The 14,387-nt window shown below is 35.1% G+C and overlaps 1 protein-coding gene across 2 annotated transcripts; it reads left to right on the forward strand.

Moving 5' to 3' along the window:
• Positions 1–2,507: 2,507 nt before the first annotated feature.
• LOC145043739 (ALG6, ALG8 glycosyltransferase family) lies at positions 2,508–7,060 on the forward strand. Of its 2 annotated transcripts, none has more exons than XM_078992481.1 (7): positions 2,508–2,654; positions 3,337–3,828; positions 4,256–4,436; positions 4,802–4,909; positions 5,065–5,226; positions 6,175–6,427; positions 6,530–7,060. In XM_078992481.1, exons 2-7 carry the CDS (start codon positions 3,431–3,433, stop codon positions 6,973–6,975), a joined length of 1,548 nt encoding a protein of 515 aa, XP_078848607.1. In that variant the 5' UTR covers positions 2,508–2,654; positions 3,337–3,430; the 3' UTR covers positions 6,976–7,060. The 2 variants fall into 2 exon arrangements, with proteins under 2 accessions (XP_078848607.1, XP_078848606.1); XM_078992480.1 differs by having other exon boundaries at positions 2,509–2,654; positions 3,391–3,828.
• The last annotated feature ends 7,327 nt before the right edge of the window (positions 7,061–14,387 follow it).

The raw sequence follows: 14,387 nt of genomic DNA on the forward strand, positions 1-14,387 counted from the left end.
CTTTTTACGTCATTCAACGTTGCCGGTTCTGTCGCGAAACTTTGACAGGTCATAACTTCTTCGTTATAACTCGGATTTCGACATTCTTTATATCTTCGGAATCCTTGTTTCAACCACTACCTCTTTATGCAAAGATATCGGGCTTATCTCATACTTTAATTTTGACGCTTATTTTATTCTTAATTCATTAAATTATAATAATTAATAAAATAAACACATAATTCACATAATTCACATAATACTAAAATATTTCATCATTAATACTTCAAAAAGAGTTACGAGGGTTAACCTAGACTATTACATCAATGAAAATGCCTAGCCTGAAAACGCGGGCGTTACATTACGAGAGTGATGTCTAGGAAAGATCTTAGTGAGGTCACCTATGTTCACAGGCAGGATGGGAGTATTACTTATTTATGAGTTCTCAAACAAAGGTTAAAAGTACAACCATCATAGATTTGACCTATTCATTAAGGATACAAAAGACACTTTCAAATAACTAGCAAACATCCCCTATTTATTGTGAAGGAATCAGACCTAAAACCCTAATGGGTCAAGCCCATTAATCCATAGGCCCATGAAAGGTGTTAACCAATCACATTCCACCATGGAGCAACTTTTAGAACATTCATCCTTGATATGTATTTCATGAGCATCAACCATAAACTTGTTAGATCATCATGATCCATAGTGGCTCATCATGATGCAAGAGTGGCACATCAAGACCACCATGGCTCATCAACCATCATGGTGGCACATCATAAAATGATTCGTGAGCATCTGTAACTTCTGAGCATCCTTGGATAATCTTGAGCATCATAGAGAACATCATCACATAAATGGATCATAAAGGGATATCATGGCTCATCAAGAACATATATGGCACACCAGGAACATGTGAGACACATCAAGCCACCTAATGGCGCATCATGATGCACAAATGGCACATCATGATCAATAGTGACACATCCCTACTTAGCAACACATCAACAAAATGTCAATACTCTCGGAAACACCATGTAACATCTCAAAAATCACAACAAATCTTAACTTTTCAAAACAACCCATTTACAAAAAAAAGTGTTTACATAACCATTGTTTTCAAAACATTATTAAAAAACAGAGTCTCCCAAGATTAACAACATAAAAAAACCCAAGATGTGTATGATAACGCCTTCGTCTTGCCACAATCCTCCGAAGTACTTGAAACAAAACTAAAATTGTTAGCCAACGCTTAGTGAGTTCCCCCAAAGTACAACCACATAAACATAACAAACAACAACATGCAACATGAGCTTACAACCTGACTGGACGGTATCGTAGGGCCTATAACCTATCTGGACCGCTCTTCGAGACTTCAACATGAATGGACTGCCTCGCAGGGTCTACAACCTATCTGAATCGCTCTCCAGGCCTTTGGCCTGACTGCACCGCCTCGCAAGGCCTACAGCCTATCCAAACCGCCCTAGTTATCTTGGCCTTCAACACAAAACAAGATCGCCTCAACCCAACAAACCATAACATATCAGCATACACCATAATAGTCAATAGCTAGCATATACATGTAGTCATACAAATCTAACAGACCATTACAACATATCAATATCCTGTATACAAAGATAAAAATCTAACAGATCACTACAACACAACAACATCCTATATACCAGGATACAGATCTAACATATCACTACAACATAACAACATATGGTAAACCAGGATATCAATCCAATGGGTCAGCCTCGGGGCCTTCGATCCATAAGTACAACACATTAAGCAATAGACACATGAACTTGTTTGCTTTAAGCATTATCAATGATAACATCTAAAAGGTTAATTAATGTAAGATGAAACATAAATGAAATAGCAGTTAATGGTCTATATTTGAAGTACAACTGAAAAGGAATTAGATAAAACATGAATCAAAGGGTGAAGATTAAAGTGACAAACAACCTTTAGACTAAAAACTCAAGATTTCTTGAAGATATTAATAGTTGTTGCACATTCATGTAAAAATGAAGCATTAAAAACCAATTATCTTAATGTAAGCACAGAGGTTTAAGGGAATGGTACCGTTTATGTGATTTTGAAATAGCATAAGGACCGGGTTTGTTCATTTTATTGAAGTTAGATTATAGTTGTCTATTATAGCATACCATATAGATAATTTTCGTAATTTTCTCTATATACTAATTGAATGTTTAGCTAAACTTATTTAAGGAGGTTTTTGACTTAGTGGTATAAACCAACAAAAGTAGTGTTTCAATGATAAATTTTTAAAAAATAGCTTATAGGTAACATTTTTCATAAGTTGGTTACAACTAAAAAGTTGCTTATTTCACTATCTATCTTTACGAATTTAACAATATACCCTATTACCCTTACATCTAGTTTTCAAGTTGTAGATGAGAAAAGCAAAGAAAAAAGAAAGCAATGAGACAAAAAAAAAAAATTTGTATTTTGTGTTCTCAAAATTAAAAAGAAATAAAAAAGAAAAATTAAACATTTTATTATTCTCTCCGAATCCTTTCAAATCGAAAAGAAGTCGGGAGGAAAAATAGTAGTTTCTTTTCTTCTACAATTTACTGCACCTGCGCTTCCTTCGACCGGTGACACCTCATCTGCAACTGCCGGCGGCGACCTCCACAGCTGCGCAGGTACGCTTTCTTCTTTTTTTCTCTGAAATCAGTTGACGCTTGAGACGGATTTGTAGGTGCTATGTATGAAATCAAATGATTGTGTATGAAATCCGAATTCGTGATTATGAAATCAGACCATGTGAATGAAATTCGATTTTTTTTTTTTTTTTAAATCTGAAATCAGTTGACAAGGTTACATGTGTATGACTTTGTGATTACTATTGTTTTAAATCCGTTGACGAACCTTTTCCCTTTGTTTCATTCACTCTTATTCTCCCATCCGTGATTTCTCAGAATTATTCTGCTGTTCGGATGCTATATTTATATAAACAGAGTTTAACACAAAATAGATACGAAAGAGATAGAGATGCCAAAAGAGACGTAGATGTGCCTTAAATAAAACCATAACTTTCAACAAGACAAGTAATTCTAAATAAGTAACCCTTACTCTTTAGATATATCACCTCAAAAATGTAAATCCAACAAGACAAGTAATTCTAATAGCATCAAAAACCTTTGAATATTGATATAAACCTTGTTGACTTAGTTCAAAAATGAGTCAAATTGAACACAACTTTTTTAGTTTATGCAACGTTTATTTACCATTTTTAAACAAAGTTACAGCTTTAAAAGGTGCTACAATTGCCAAGGTGTGAACTTAATACTACAACAAGTCTTCTTTCATATATTTTTTTTTCAGGTCATTCATGTGTAAAGCACTATATCTAATGGGATTTGTTCTTGAAACAAACAGGCTATTCTAAGAAGTTTGCTATTGTGTAATACTCAAAGAAATGGAAAAGTCAAGGGTAAAAAAGGGAATAAAAGAAGAGGCTGACAACAATAGTGATTGGAGGTGGTTAATGGACAAGGGTATATCTGGTCCATTCATTTGCATTAGTCTATTTTCAATTCTTGTTCGAGTTTCTGTATCTATGCATCCATATTCTGGAGCTGGTGATTCACCAAAATATGGAGATTTTGAAGCTCAAAGACATTGGATGGAGATCACAACCAATTTACCTGTTAATCAATGGTATCACAACAGCACTTCAAATGATCTTGCTTATTGGGGACTTGATTATCCTCCACTTACTGCTTATCAAAGTTATGTTCATGGGATTTTTCTAAGATTCTTCCATCCAGATTCTGTTTCACTTTACACTTCACGAGGCCATGAATCTTATATTGGGTTAGTTGTTTTTCATCTTTTGTGTTGTTCTTTTACACTGTTTGAGTTTACCAATATTTCAAGTATACATATTAGGGGTTGTTTGGTTTGTGGAATGTTTTTGGAAGGATTGAAGGAATGGAATCTGTCACAGGAATTGGAATCATATTCCATCGTATGTATGTAACAAGGGCTTTTTGGTCTTTTAAATTTCTTCAACCCTTCTTTTGGAATGATGAAATCCATCAAACAAGGGGATTTAAAGGATTTAGATGGAATTGAATTCCATTCATGTGGCAACAAAACAAGCTATGGAATGGAATGGAATCTCTGATTCCAATTCCGTTGGATTCCATTGGTATCTACGAACCAAACACACCCTAACTGAAAAAAAAAAACATTACCAACAAATTTCCAACTTCTTTTCTTTTGTATGTTCTTTCTGCAGAAAACTGCTAATGAGGTGGACAGTTTTAACCTCTGATGTCCTCATATTCTTTCCTGCAGTTCTATGGTTTATTATAGTCTATGCAAGCCAATCAAAAGGGTATAAAAGTAACTTACCATGGCATGTTGCAATGATTCTGCTTAACCCATGCCTCATCCTTATTGATCATGGTCATTTTCAGGCATGTATTACATATTGGTCTAAATGCTATAAATATCAACATATATTTCTTTCTATTACAACATTGAACTTCCAAATTTTTTTTCCTTATTAAGGATGCATTATTGCACTTTGAAAAATCTACCTGATTTTGGCGTTGTACTTTGGGTTTTGATTTTTCTTATTATAGATGTGAAAAATCTTTTTGTATTTTGATGACATTGCTATAATTGGGTAGATAGATTATTTCAATTTTCAAAACAATGCTGTAATTGGAAAAGAATGGAAGTAGGATGTTGTAATAATTCTTGCATTTAACCCTAAAACTTTCTATTTACATTCTAAAACTTGTAAAATATATATATATATATTTTTTTCTGATTTCAGTATAACTGCATAAGCTTAGGACTTACAATTGGAGCTGTTGCAGCTTTACTTTGTGACAAAGATCTTGTTGCTTCATTCTTCTTCACTCTTGCTCTCAACCACAAACAGGTTCTTCTTCTTCTTCTTCTTCTTCTTCTTCTAACACCCAACTTTTCCCAATTTACAAAACAGCCCATCTAGTTTCTTTTATTAGATTTTTGCCCCAACCTTTTCCTATTTAGGTTTATTACATATACTGACTTATGTTTTGGATGTTTGTGCAGATGAGTGCTTATTTTGCTCCTGCATTTTTCAGCTATTTATTGGGAAAAAGTTTAAGGTGTAAAAATCCAGTTTTGGAGGTTGTGAAATTGGGGATGATTGTTATAGGAACATTTGCTCTTATTTGGTGGCCATATATTCACTCCAAAGTTGCAATTTTTGAGGTACATCTATTTTCTTTTTTCTTTTTTCTTTGTTGAGTTAAATGCAAGAAATAGTAATGTTAATGTTAATGTGCTTCCATTGATTTATTTGATGTAAGCATTTTATTACAAAAATTGTACTTAAGTGTGCTATAATTCACTTTAATAAGAAAAAAGTTTAAAGTACGATGATGTGTTAAAAAGAAATGAAAGTAGGATGCTTTAATACATAAATAAATGCAACTACATTGCTACATTTTTTCTCATCAAATGTTGTCCAAATAACTAGTAATGTTTAAAAATGATTAATTACATAAAAGACCCTATATGTTGTTTTTTTTTTCCGACTTAAAAATCAACTTTTTTATTTCCTAAATTTTCCATTTTTTTTTATTTGGCCCTTGCATTTTTCCATTTTTTCCGATCTGGCCCTTACGTTTTTCTGTTTTTTCGGATTAAATCTCAACTATATATATATATATATATATATATATATATATATATATATATATATTATTTTTTCTTCTAAAAAAGCCCTTTCATCTTTGTGCAAAACCGGAAAATCTGCTAAAAAGATGAAATTGGAAAAATGTAAGGGCTATTTTAGAAAAAAATAAAAAAATAAAATAAACTCGAGGTTTAATCTGGAAGAAAACCCAATACATAGGGTCTTTCATGTAAATTAACCCTTTGAAAAATATCAAAGAAAATGGCAACACACTTCTAAACATAGAAAAAAAAAACTAATTGAAGGGAGTTTTTCTCTATTAAGTCAAAAAGAAACAACACTATATATTGACCAAAATGAAATCTGTTAATACAAAAACACAATACCTTATATAGATTATATGGGAATTTCTCATTTATATCAACTCTAAAAGTCTGAACATTTAACCTAATATTTTGCATAGATTGATGAATTTTTAAAATTGTGACATTGAAATATATATATTTTATATTTATATATAGGTTGTGTCACGTTTGGCGCCTTTTGAGAGGGGAATATACGAGGACTACGTGGCGAATTTTTGGTGCACAACTTCAGTCCTCATTAAGTGGAAAAAATTATTCACAACACAATCACTGAAGCTATTAAGTCTTACAATCACTCTTTCCTCATGTCTTCCTTCCATGTTTCTTCAAATAAAGACACCAAGTAAACGAGGCTTCCTCTATGGACTTCTTAATTCTGCTTTCTCCTTCTATTTCTTCTCATTTCAAGGTATCCATCTCATCATTCCATATCTTGTTTTTTTAAGCCAAATACAAATTGCATATTTACATTTATCAAATACGGAGGATAATATTTTTTTTTTTATTTCAGTTCACGAGAAGTCTATTCTTTTGCCACTCTTGCCAGCAAGTCTCTTAGCAGTAGAAGAACCTTTCCTTTTTCAATGGCTTACACAATTCGCCTTATTCTCCATCTTTCCTCTTTTACTTCGTGATAAATTACTTCTCCCATATATTGCCCTTTATGCCATCTTCATCTTCATTCACTATGGAAAACCCAAACCCAAACCCAAACCCAACACACAAAAACCTGATTTTTTTGTATCATTTGTGATTGTTTGTTTTCTTCTGTTGTCGCTTGTTCTTCATGTAATTTATTTGAAAGTAAACCCACCCAAGAAATACCCTTTTCTCTTTGAAGCCATCATCATGCTTCTTTGCTTCTCACAGTTTGTTTTCATTGCTGTTTATTCCATTCGAAAGCAATGGATTTTGTCAAGAGAGTTGCTAGTTGAAGTCGAAAAGAAGAGGATTTGATATATACTCTCTTAAACTTTTACTAACACCACATTTATTTATTGTAATGATTCACATATGATTATGATTTTCTTGTTTGAATTCACACCATGGTACAATGATCGTTTTGTTTTTAAGATAAGAGAAACGAGTATGAGTTTGTAAATTGTAATGATCTAGTAGGAGGAAGTGTTGGAGGATTAATTAAATCAATTGTAGAGGTGTCATCTGTCACCATGTTATCATTTTGACATGAAGGGCTATAATCATCTCCAAAATAGAAAGTGGCTGAACATAAAAATTAAGATGGTGGATTACGAGCTTATTCCTTTTAATTAAGATGTAACATTCTTGGAATAGGATGAAAGAGTTTTGAAGAGATTGTTATTGATTCTCCAATTGAAAATAGAGAAGTTGGAAAACAAAATAAATGTCTTCAAAGATAAAATTAAAGCTTTAAAATCCAACTAGACATGAAAATTTCATCTGATTCGGTGGGGAATCTGTTCGACTCACCCCAATCAGGGATGAGTATTCCCTATAAAATCAAGTATTAGGTATATCAAATTATGTTCCCAATTCCAAGAGTTCATTAATTGTTACTTCGTTCAACGGTCTGTATATAAAATCGTCACTTTTCATTTTGTTGTTTGTTAAACATTATGATTGATATAAAAACAATCTGATTATGGCTTTTGGGTTTGATTGCTTATTAAGCTTAAAATATATGTATTTTTTTTTGTGCAAATTAAGTTTATTACGTTGATAGATTGGGGATTAGCTAAGGAAAAACCCAAAATCTAAATAGTAGGCATTCAATTCTTCACATTCTTCACATCCATTGGTGATGGGGATCGGGACATGGATGGTCAACCCCTGCCCATCCCCGTCCCATTTCCATCCTTAAATCCAACATTAAAGTTTGGAATTCAGATTTGAGAAGTAAAAAACAAGATTTGAAAGGTGACATCGATTAGTGAAATCACTAGTAAAATTCACACGTCTATTGCTAATAGAAGAGGAGATTAATGATTATATTGTTTTACCAAACCTTTAGCGTATATGGAACACTTGGAAGCGTGAGATTTGGCATACCCCCCCCCCCCCCCCCCCAAAAAAAAAAAAAAAAAAAAGAATACAATGTGATATAGAAGTGGTGGAAAATTCAAAGTTTATACCGAGATGATTAATAAAAAATGTTGTTAGTTGTTTATTCGAGGTCTCTTGGTCAACAGTGAACGAATTATGAATCTGGTTCAAGTGAATAATACGGTTTTGTACTTTTAAATTTGGTCGACAGATTGATCGACAGTGAACGACTGGAATTTGTATACGGTTGGGGGTTAAATAGGTTGAAGTCGAACGTTTGGCTATCATTACAAGTTGTTTCCCAATGAAGCTTCCTTTTATTTATTTTGGGCTGCCAGTCAGATCTAAAATACCTCGCGTGGAAAGTTAGAATGATATAACTGACATATTCAAAAGTAAAATTTATAAATAGAAGATTAAAACCCTTTGATCATACTACTCTCTTGAAGTCAATAGAAGGTTAAAACCCTTTGGTAATACCACCCTCTTGAAGTAGGTTCCGGGAAGCCTAGGGTTTTTTTATATGATTATTTTCAAAGTCTAGGGTTTTTTTATATGATTATTTTCCGGGAAGCCTAGGGTTTTTTTATATGATTATTTTCAAAGTCCATCTTGAACTTCTTAGTATGATGGAAAACTTGGTGTAAATTCTTTTAGGGAGATGAAGATGTAAAAAGTTATGGAAAAGATGGGAAAAAGTATTAGCTACTAAAGATAAATGTTATATTTGTCTTGGAAGCTTGTTTGTTTTTAGTGGGTGTTTGGGAGTATTTTTTAAAATGACTTATTAACTTATTGGTTTACAAAAAGACAATAAATTTAAAAAATGTTTGGCAAACACTATCTTTTTAGGCAAAAAAAAAATAAATAATATTTCCAAAAACCAGGAATTCATGGCTTTTCCAAAAATTCAATAAAAAGTTTGACAAGAATTCCAAACATGCACTTAATCAGATATTTTTGCAAATAATGGCGGTGAAAGTTTCTTAGTATTTGATCTTCATTGTGGGTTAATATTGTGTCAACTATTCATGGTGACGGTGGAGGTTTTTGCGGAATTGAAAACGGGTACAAAACACATGGTGTTCGTTCTAAAATTATCAGACTGATTAAATAACTTCACGAAAAAAAAAATATCATGTTGCATTCTTTATTTATGAAAAAGTGGACAATGGATCTTCTACTAGACTATGGAAGGATGTGTGGACAGGAGAAAGTCGACTTAGGAATGAATTTCATAGACTTTATGTTTTTGAGATTGAGATTGTTTGATGATGGATCATTTGTAAATGGTGTTTGGGTTTAGGATCTAATGCATAAAATGAGCCGGACTCTTTGTATATACATAACATGTTCGTAACATTTAAAAAGATAAATTTTTATTTTAAGTTTTCTTATAAACCCCACCTTTCCTTTTTATTTATTTAAATTTGAGCAAGATTTAGATACATTTTTTTATAATACAAGCTCATTTATGTTTATTTTGTTTATAAAATGTGGCGATGTATGATCGTGTTGTACAAAGTTCAATAATTAAAATACTAATAAATATATATTATTAGGTTTAAACCCGTATATTATATTATATTATATGGTTAGACAAATTAAACTAATATACATTAAAAACAAAATTTAAAATCATTAATCTACATAAAAAACACGTAATATAATGGCCGATTGAATAGTATTCCACCCCTCCCCCTTAAAACAATAAAATGGGGCCATGAACTCACCATTGATGCGTGAAATCGCTAATATATGGTTAAATCGGGCTTATGACTCTGGGAAATGCCTAGGGTGGAAGATACTTTGAGATTGTGTGAGAGAGATAATGATGATTTCAGGGATGGAGAATGGGTTGGAGTCCCTACTATTTATAGGCAATGTTTTGGGGTGCTCGCGGTGGAGGATTTGTGCTAGTCGTGAATGATCATTGTGACTCCATACAGAAGTCTCCACATGTCACATCCCCTCTTGCCCATGTTACTCACAATCTACTTGAATCCGGTGTTAGTTGTGTGACGGCTGTAGGCACACACGAAATGATTTTGTAAAAATCTTATATCTTTCATGCGAGCTCCGATTTAAGCCCTCTATAGATCTCTGTGACGATCTCAAAGAGTATAACTTCCCTTTAGGCTGGTTTAGTTAATTTTGATTTCTAGTTTTATGTCTAACGGGGTAAAAAATAAATGATTTTACTAAAATCATATCTTTCTCATTCAGATCCCATTTTCAACATTTTTTTGTAAAGTTTATAACTCAAAGAGTACTACATATCTCCTCTTGTGAACACCAACTAAAACTCAACCAATCTTTCAATCTAGTTTTGACGTAATTAACTTTAACTAGGCGCTTGATTGTTACTTTTTGTAAAATTCACAACTCCTTCAATCGGAGTTGGATTTTTATGAATTTTATATCCTTAACATCACATCGACGAGCACTTTATAACCATGTCAATCGTTTTAAAAGACGACACGACTTTTTGAACGTTAATTTTTGAGTCTATCAGTTAATTTTAACTCTAAATGTAACAACATATTTGATTACATTAATTTATAAAAATCAAATATTACAAATCTAAGCTATTACATTTATCTTTTCCTACTCTTTCCTATTGGTGGTATGTGACGAATTTTTTCTCAGTTGTCATAGTTAAGTCCAAGTCTCCATATTCAGATCTACATTAAAATGACAAAAAATGCTAACACAACTTGCATGGCTTAAAGAACAAACAACAAAGCACAACTTTCTAACTCCCAAGTCCAAATCCATAAGAAAGAATACTCCAAAGACATTTAGTAATGATAAAGTCACAAGCTTTATCTCGAGTTATTCCTTGAATTCCAACCAAAACCAAAAAAGGGTCTTAAAGACCATAATATGCAAGATCTAGCAAGCTTGAATCACAAAGTTGGGAGCTTGATGACTTACACAAGTCCACAAGATGGACAAGAAGCTGGATCTCTTCTAGAAACACTCACACAAGCTCCAACCATGGTGAACTTCCATGTACACTCCTAAAATGTCACCCACAAGAAGCAAAAAAAAGGAGGAGAGGGGAAATTAAGGCTAGGGTTTTGAGGGAACGTTTAAGGCGGGTGGAGGAGGAGTATAGGGATGGTATCAAGGAGTTAGAGTCCTTAAGTAGGGCTCAAAACCTTAGATTTATGAATTTGGTCTGCAGCGATTATGCACCACGTAACATAAGCTACACCATGCATAGATCATTAATTATAAGTTCAGAATTTAGCCCCTACTCCCGCGTAGCTTTTCTATGACCATGATGTCTTCGTTTAAACTCCATTTTCGACGATCTTTATATCCAATGAAAGGTATTGATGAGCCCCACAACTCTATATAGTTACTTCGACTAAAAACATATCGAACTAAAATCCTTAATTTATCTAAGAAGCCCAGAATATTACTTTTCCCATTTGACCCCTTTAGCTTCCAAAGAATAATTTAGGATTTAAATCACTAATCCCACATCATCCAAATCCAATAGAGTCTAAACTCTATTCCCTTGAAGTCCAAGGCCTTCACATGATCGAATTATGGTCCAAAATCCCTAAATAGGAAACTTCTAAAAATAACATGTTACATCATTCTTAGGGTGTAGTATGTGGAATCTAAACTAATGATATTTCGGTCTCATGAAGTTTTTTGTTTGGACTGGTTTGTAGTTATAGTTGCAAGAGCTTTCCTAGTTGAGTGGTCTTCGTTATAATTTGGGTCTTCAATTGGGGAGAGTGATGTAGTTGTTGCAAGCACGCACTTTTAGTGATTGGTTATTCACTGAACTTGGTGGGGTTTCTAGTGGTCTCTAAAGTTCTCTTTTTAGGTGCCTTGACTTTTGAAGGAATTTGGAGGGTGTCATAAGAGTAAGTGGTAAGGACAGATTTCGAGGATGAAATTTAATTCAAGTCGGGTAGAGTTGTAATATCTTAAATTTTTTAGATAAGGTATCTAAGGAATTTAGTGGCCACGACGTAGGAGAGGTGCCCCCACAACGTAGCATGGTAAAGAATGTCCGAAGGTTCATTTAGGTTGCCACAACGTGGCCACCGTCTAAAGACAAAACCCTGATTTCCGGGTCTTAAGCTTTATTTAAGGAATAAATGAGATAGAATTTTCTCATTCTGAGTCTCCAACAATCTATTTTCAAACCCTAATAAGATCTAGCCTCGTTGGTCTTATTTTTTTTTTGAAGAAACATGTGGTGTTTTGACCTCTTGAATGGGAAGGAAAATCTTTTGGTGTGTTGTTTCTCCTTGTAAGAATCACCATTATCTTGTAATATATGTAACGACCCAATTTTCATGTCCAAAAATTTCATTTTAAAATATTACTTTAGAAAACCTTAATAAATAAAAACATTGTTTGATCACACCATAACACATCGCAAACCATGTTTTAAAAGTCAACCCATACATCCCATCAAATATCAAAGTACAATCCCAGTGAAACTCGTAAATGCGGAAACCGAAGAGTGTGTGTGTGTGTGTGACATGCTGCTACCGCGCCGGCTCCTTTCCCCTAGCTGAGGAGGTACCTGAAACCAAAACTGAAACCGTAAGCACAAAGCTTAGTGAGCTCCCCCATAATACCCCATACCATACAAGCATTTAACATATAACATGCAATTAGGAGATACGGGCCTCGCCCACACTCGTGAAGATACGGGCCCCGCCCACACCTCACTTTCTGAGAGATACGGGCCCCGCCCACACTCGTGAAGATACGGGCCCCGCCCACACTTCGCTACCTGGGAGATACGGGCCTAGCCCACACTCCATTCTCGGAGAGATACGGGCCCCGCCCACACTCAACCGCCAGCTCATATCATACAAGTATCGCACAGACAACAAGTGTAAACAGTTCTATCATGCTGGTATATAACACAATCAACTCAACTAATAGATACGGGCTCGGCCCACACTATAATACTAACGTCTCATCTATACGGGCCGGCCTTGGTGCCTTAGACCCGTTACTACTGGAAGGAAACTCACCTCGAAATAGTTGCTGGTCTGTGTGGGAATTGATCACCTACTACTGCTGCTGCTGCTCCGGAAACTCCCCGGCTGTAATTCCCACAATATACTTAATCATACACTGCTAACTATCCTTTGGGTAAAAAGACCATTTTACCCCTGGTCTAGCCCTAAGTCAAATCGAAGTCAACTTTTAGTTGACCCAACTCGCCGAGTGGATCTCCACTCGCCGAGTCCCTAGCAAACTATTGTCCTGGGTCCCTGATTATACTCGTCGAGTTGGGCTATGACTCGACGAGTTCATCTTCTAAACTGTCATTCAACTCCTTCATCCTACTCGCCGAGTTGTATGAACAACTCGTCGAGTTCATCTTCATCCGAAGAACACATATGCTAAGACTCACCGAGTTGTATGAACAACTCGCCGAGTTTGTTATTGATCTATGAAGATTGCCTTGGACTCGCCGAGTCAGGGCATTGACTCGCCGAGTCCTATCATGAGTGAGTTCAGCTTCCAACTCACCGAGTCACCCCCTGTGACTCACGGCTCAACTCGATACATCTTAAAGGGACCAGTTCAGTGACTCGCGACCAGACTCGTCGAGTCACATATATGACTCGCCGAGTCGCAGCCATGCATCCATCAAATACACCGATTTGCTCGATTCCAGTCCATGCCATTCACAGATCTGGGCTTCTAGGACACAATTCACACGTAAAGTTTCCAACTTTACGTGTAGATATTCACCAATATGGATTTTAAGGCTCAAAGTGCACCAAAAGAGGTAGATCTAGGGCTTTCATGCAATACGACCCCATAAAGGCAATAGATCCAAGCTCCAGGGACTAAATCATGCCTAGATCTAAAGGCTAACAACTTATTATCACCCACAAAGCACAAACAAGCTTGGGGAAGAGCCCAAGAAGGACTCCAATGAAGCAAAAAGGGATTACAAGCTTGAAAACAGAGGGGAAACGAGCTATACCTCAAGGAATATGTTGAAATGACACAAAGATGCCTGATCTCCTTCTCCTCTTCTTGATCTACACCTCTTTCTCCTCAAAACCTTCAAGAACACACCAAGAGCACTTCAATCTCTCAAGGAAATAAGGGAAAAACGATGTTGGGGAGTTCTGGGGGGGGGGGGGGGGTGAATGGGGATGAGTTGGGGCGGAATGAGGGTTTAAATAGGGTGCAAACCCTTGAAACTTAGGGTTTCATCTAGCAGCGGTGACTCGCCGAGTCGCCCACTTAAACGTGTCCTGAGTCTCGTCCCTACTCGGCTAGTCGGACCTTATGACTCGCCGAGTCCAAGGCTAAAATAGGGCAATGCTCAAATAAAA

The sequence above is a fragment of the Lactuca saligna genome, chromosome 4 (assembly GCF_052625555.1).
Source record: "Lactuca saligna cultivar CGN05327 chromosome 4, ASM5262555v1, whole genome shotgun sequence".
NCBI classification, from domain to species: domain Eukaryota; kingdom Viridiplantae; phylum Streptophyta; class Magnoliopsida; order Asterales; family Asteraceae; genus Lactuca; species Lactuca saligna.

What these genes read in the sequence shown, in the direction of transcription:
- LOC145043739 (XM_078992481.1), top strand. Translation starts at nt 3,431, where the DNA reads ATGGAAAAGTCAAGGGTAAAAAAGGGAATAAAAGAAGAGGCTGACAAC. An exon ending in GGCCATGAATCTTATATTGG is followed by an intron (nt 3,829 to 4,255) that starts GTTAGTTGTTTT and finishes TTCTTTCTGCAG; the next exon opens with AAAACTGCTAATGAGGTGGA. An exon ending in CCAAAGTTGCAATTTTTGAG is followed by an intron (nt 5,227 to 6,174) that starts GTACATCTATTT and finishes ATTTATATATAG; the next exon opens with GTTGTGTCACGTTTGGCGCC.